At 45.2% G+C, this 5519-nt stretch overlaps 1 protein-coding gene across 1 annotated transcript in view; it reads left to right on the top strand.

The window, feature by feature from the left end:
* The window catches only part of M1AP (meiosis 1 associated protein), a 93328-nt gene that overhangs the window by 21859 nt on the left and 65950 nt on the right, over nt 1-5519 (top strand). Inside the window, exon 3 of the mRNA XM_006880986.1 lies at nt 1290-1458. Coding sequence (XP_006881048.1) covers nt 1290-1458 — 169 coding nt within the window. The remainder of the gene's footprint in view (nt 1-1289; nt 1459-5519) is intronic.

Raw genomic sequence — 5519 nt, forward strand, 5'->3', positions numbered from 1 at the left:
TTCCATTTTTATTTTTATATTTATTGGCACCCTTAGAAATTTACAGTTGTTCTTATAATCTTGACAGTGCCAGAAAGGAACAACTCAGAATACCATTAAGAGGTTGCTGTGGAGGTTTAGTAGTTGACTTTAAAGTCGGGTATCAGGTCATTACCAAAAATTTGGGTCTCTGATTAAGACTTTCTAAGTGCTATTTTATCAGGAAACTTTGAAAAAATTTTGATTGTTTGAGAATTATATTTGATTACACAAATCTTGCAAGAGAGCAGTATGTGCTCAAACATTATGAAACCTTAGAAGGAAATGTCACCAGGACAGTCCCAAGAGCAGTGGCCCAGGGTTGTACACCCTCAGCGTTCTTGGAAGAGGGCATGCGCATTAATCCTAATTTGTTTTCTGAAACAAGACAAGCTAAAGTTCAGTGTAGTTCAAAGCATAACTGTAAACATGAAAGATTATGCATCTATGTAAAAAATTATTACTGTACAGCACCCAGGTTTCGAACATAAAATGGCCTTATTGTCACAGATAGAGAACACTCAGTTTCCCTAAAGTACAATTTACAATTTTGTGTTACAGCGTCACATTGCACAAATTTGCCTTTTGTGAATGAAAACATTGCTGTCACTTTAGTATCAGATTTAGACAGTCTTAAAACATAAGCAAGCCATGCCTGCAGATGCCGTTGGATGTCTGAATGAGTATAAGTTAAAACATTTTCTCTCTGCCTCTGGTTAATCTGAGTTTAAAAATAGTCTTGCTTTCATCTGTGTCCCTTCTCATCAATCAAGACTTTCCAAGTACAAAAGAAGAGTTGATGTATTTCGTGGATACTTGCCAGGGCCTCAAAGTCTGAGCTAGAATACAGTGTCTTCATTCAAATAGAAAAAAATGGTCAAATCACACACACATACCTCAGCATTTCTTCAGGTCACCTGTACTGATCATGGGTAAAGATTTTCAAAAACAAGAGAGCTGGAGAAACAGACCTGGGCTGAACAAGGAGAGAGATCACTCCGAGAAAGCTCACACCAGAGCATAGCTATACCAGAACACGCAAGCTCTGCCACCATCAGGGCACATTTAGTGAGTGGAATGCAGGGATCCTGTTGCCTCGTAAACCAGAAGCATGTTAAGTGGGAGAGATGCTGACTGGCCTTAAAGCACCTTGAAAGACTAAAGCGCACGTGTGGTCGCCTCTGGGGTTTGCTAAACCTGGCCGGAGGGGTCCTGGGACGAGCAATGGCCTGTCCTACCAAAACCTGCTAACTTCCTGGCTTTGTTTCCAGGTTACTGTGGTGACTTCCCAGCCTGGAAAAGAAGTGGCCAAGCAATTGGAGGAAGGCTTGAAAAACACGAACCTCAGCAGAGTCAGGCGGCTGCAGGTTGTTGAGATCACCGACAGCGTCCTCGAGTCGATGGACTCAGCACCCCCTCTTGAGGAGCTGGCTGGTGACGGTGAGAGTTCAGAGAAACGGGGAAAGCGACTGTAACCTCTGTAATGGCTGGTCTTTTACAGGACTTTCTCGTAGAAAACTTTCTCTGAGGTCATGTCGTAATTCTTTTTTTTAAAATTTTTTTTTTTATTATTTTGTGTGTGTACCATCAAATCAGATCTGACTGGTACAGGAGGAGATTTTTCCTCCTTCTCCAGCAGAGCATCTGGTGGATTCGAACCACGTACTTCTAGGATTGCAGTGCATCTTCTTGCCACTAGGCCACCAGAGCTCGCCCATGTCGTAATTCTTAAATGCTAAGTGAAGCCAGCAGATTTCTCTGCGACTCAGATTTTTCTGGGTGTTAGAGTTCATTTTTTCTTTTTAATTTTCGTGGTTTAAATAAAAGTAAAATAATATTGCTGTCATTAGGCGCCGTCGACTCGGAACTGACTCACAGCTGACCCTCCAGCAGGTTTTCTGAGGCTGTAAGTCTCACAGGAAGAGACTGCCCATCTTTCTCCTGCAGAGCAGCTGGTGGATTCGAACCACATGTCTCAGGGTTGACAGCATAACCGCTTATCACTAGGCCACCAGAGGACCCTATGTAGTGTAAATAATATCTTGTTGTTGTTGTATACCGTCAGGTCAGAACCAATCGGTGGCTGACCCTCAAGCAGATTTTCAGAGGCAGTAAATCGCGCAGGAGATGGTCCATCTTTGCCCCATGGAGCAGCTGGTGGAGTCAAACCGTGTGCCTTTGCACTGACAAAACCATTCCCTGCACTAAACCACCAGAGCTCCCCAATAAGTCATATAGTAAAAATGTGAAATTGTAGATATTTAGGGTATTATAGGTATAAAATAAAAATACAACAACAGAGTAAGATAGTGTGAAACACAATATGTACAAATTTTGTAAGCAAACCAATATAATGTAAAAAATTAAAAATAATAAATAGTAACTGTAAAAAATTTAGTAACAGTAAAAATTTGAAATACTAACAGTATAAAAGGTAAAAATCAGTTCCTCCTGTAATCACTTTAAAGGTTTGAGGCACGCTTTTATCAATAATACATGTGAGTGCTCTGTTTCTCCGTCTGTCTTGGTCAGTCTGTCTCTCAGGCACCCACTCCCACATAGACATCATCCACACTATTTTAAGGGTTCGTGACCGACATGCTCTTTGGTTTTCTTTGTCCGTGTGTGTTGCACAGGGAGCTGCATTCACGTGACTCTCCACTTCTTAGTAGCTGCAGACTTCCCCTGGTATAGTGAGGTTGTAGTTGCTCTGCGATTGTTAGGTGCCGTCCTGTGCATTGTGTGCTAGCAGCCCTGTGCACAGAGTGAAGCACGCCCTGATCCCTCGCCCTGTGGCTGTAGCTATGTGCCCGCTGAAGCCTCTGATTCAGTCTGTCTCCGCAAGGACATTGGATTTTTTTCTGATTGTCTCCCTTACCAAGCATGTTCTACCTATTTGTCTAATCACTAGTTAATGAACACGTTGTTCACCCAAACGTCTACAAGCGGCAGTGCCATGTGAACAAACTTACATATGCAAGGCTGGCTTCACGGTTTACAGCTAGCGCAGTCGTCCAGCTCTGTGCTGAGAAGAGTCCTGGGCTTAGGGCTGACTGCTCTGCACATACATAGTCCTACCTTGAAATGCTTCATTTTATATTTGCATTTTGTAACAGAAGTTTTCGAGGAAAATGGAACGTGCACTGAGAACTCAGAGCTTTCCTCCAAGGGTTCCGGGCTTTGCCTCTGGCCTCCTTCCAACTTCCTCACTACTGGTCTTAAGCTGCCTGCCCCCGAGCCCTGGGGCCCCAGCCTAACCCCACTGCCATGCAGCTTCCCAGCAGGTTCAGCTGAACTGCAGGGCAGACCCCAGACAACTGTGAGCATTTGTAGTGGACAAGAACAGTGTGGCTTAATGAGGTGTGACTTTAAACAACAGATGTAAAAAGATCCCTGATGGGTCAAAAAGGAAGCCAGGGAGACAGGAAATTGTTTTCTCTTTTCCTGTTTAATGGCACCTTTTCCTAGGAACCACACATTTTCATCTTGTACTGAGTCTCTGCAAATTATGGAGTTGTGCTTACTTATATACAATTGTGCCTTCAAGCAGGTATTTCTGTAAAACAAAGTCCTAGAAGTAAAGTTATTAACCCACTCATAGCTGACCTTCTGCAGTTCTCTGAGGCTGTAAATCACACAGAAGGAGAATGCTCGCTTCTCCCACGTGACCACTCGTGGGTTCCCGCTGCCAGAAAGACACTGTGCCCGAGTTCTCATCACTCCAAGTACTTCGCTTTATTCCTGTTATCCTGTTCTGTGTCCCAGCACATCCAAGCTCATTGCCACTGAGTCAGACCTGACTCCTGATCTGCCCTCCAGCGGGTTTTCATTGAGAAGCCGCTGATGGATTCGAACCTCCTGAGAGGCCTCCCCTTTGGTTCGCTGTAGACAGACAGACAGACAGACAGACACATGCATATGTACACACACACAGAGACATTTATAAGGGAACTCTGGTAGCTTAAGGATAAGGAATTGCACTGTCAACCTGAAGGCACGTGGTTCAAACCCACCAGCTACTCTGCAGGAGAAGGCTGGGCAGTCTCTTCCAGTGTGATTTACTGCCTCTGCAAACTCACTGGAGGGTCAGCTTTGGGTCAGCCCCGACTCATACACACATCACTAACATACGCATTCCCATGAAGCGTTCTTTCTCTCCTGCATCAGGTCACTGTGAGGAGTCGCTTACGCTTTAACACCTACCAGGATCAGCTTCCAAAGACACAGACATTATGAGGCCGCTCTGTAAGGTTCAAATAAAGCTAAAAGAGCAAAATGCTGTTTAAAGTCATAAAACTGCTTTTAAAGGGAAAGAAATGCTGGACATATTTAGACTAGCTTCTCTAGACAATGACCAAGTGATAAATCTGCCGGAAACCCATTGGCCATTGCACTTCGGCCTGCAGCAGGCACCCGTCCAGGTTGACGGCAGCCCTGGCTTCTTGGCCCCGTCAGCCTTTCTGGCACTTGCAGGTTAACCCCACGGTGACCTCTTATCAGCCAGTCTGTGTTTGTCAGCCCTGAGCGTAAAGAGATCAGGTTGCCTCCTAAGTGCTCCCAAACCATCTGTTTAAGATTTTGTCCTCGTTTGGCAGGAGATCGATGTCAGCCTCTTTGGGAAAGGTATTTTAGCCACATGTGTTCCCACAAAACAACAAATGTTAACGACCCAAACATAGACAATAGAGTTGTGGCTTCTTAAAGGATTCCAGGAGGGAGGTGGGGGTACCCCAGACGCCCCAGTGCTGTTGTCAGACTCCAGGCATTGATTTTTCCCCTTGTAGTATCTTAGAAAACAGACCAGAAAACACAGCTGTTCATTGAGTTTGCCTGTGAAAACTGCATTAGTGTCACTTTCCTGCGGTATCAGGACTAAATTAGAGCCGCCACTGCATTTACCAGGAGGCCTGGAGGCACGGTGTAGGAAGCATTGGACAGCTGCTCTGGGGAGAAAGATGGGCAGTTCTCCCCTCGGATTCCCAGCCTCGGCAGCTCGGTGAGGGTCACCTGGAGTCAGAACCCTGGCGGGGCAAGGGCTTTAGAGTGAGTGTGTTTATTACCTGAACATCTGTGACCATTGTTTCTTCATTAGCAGGGGCCATACTCTCAGAAAAACTCTCTCCTTGTTATTAAAAGTTTGGTTAACCCACCTCAGTCTTCGAAAAGACTGTTCTACAACATTATTTCTCTCCCATTTCCTAAGTGTGCACTTAAAGCCTGTTTGTTTAGAACTGAGTGTCCCAGCTAAAATACAGGTTTCAAAATGAGAAATTCCAACCATTTCTTCTCCATTATCTTGGCACACTATAAAACTTGGAGCAAGCGAATAAGCCATTTGCGGACAACTTGTGTGCAGAGGGGGTAGTGGCATTCTAACCACAAGGACTGCCCACCGGCTGAGGCCTCTGGTGAGGGAAGCAGCAGGCCGGCCTGACCCTGAGCTCCCGCAGAGTGAGGCCACAGGACAATTCTAAAGGCTGGCCCTGTCAGCTCTCTTTGGG

Source organism: Elephantulus edwardii, unplaced genomic scaffold (genome assembly GCF_000299155.1).
Source record: "Elephantulus edwardii isolate Elephantulus edwardi_28Jun2011 unplaced genomic scaffold, EleEdw1.0 scaffold00011, whole genome shotgun sequence".
NCBI lineage: Eukaryota > Metazoa > Chordata > Mammalia > Macroscelidea > Macroscelididae > Elephantulus > Elephantulus edwardii.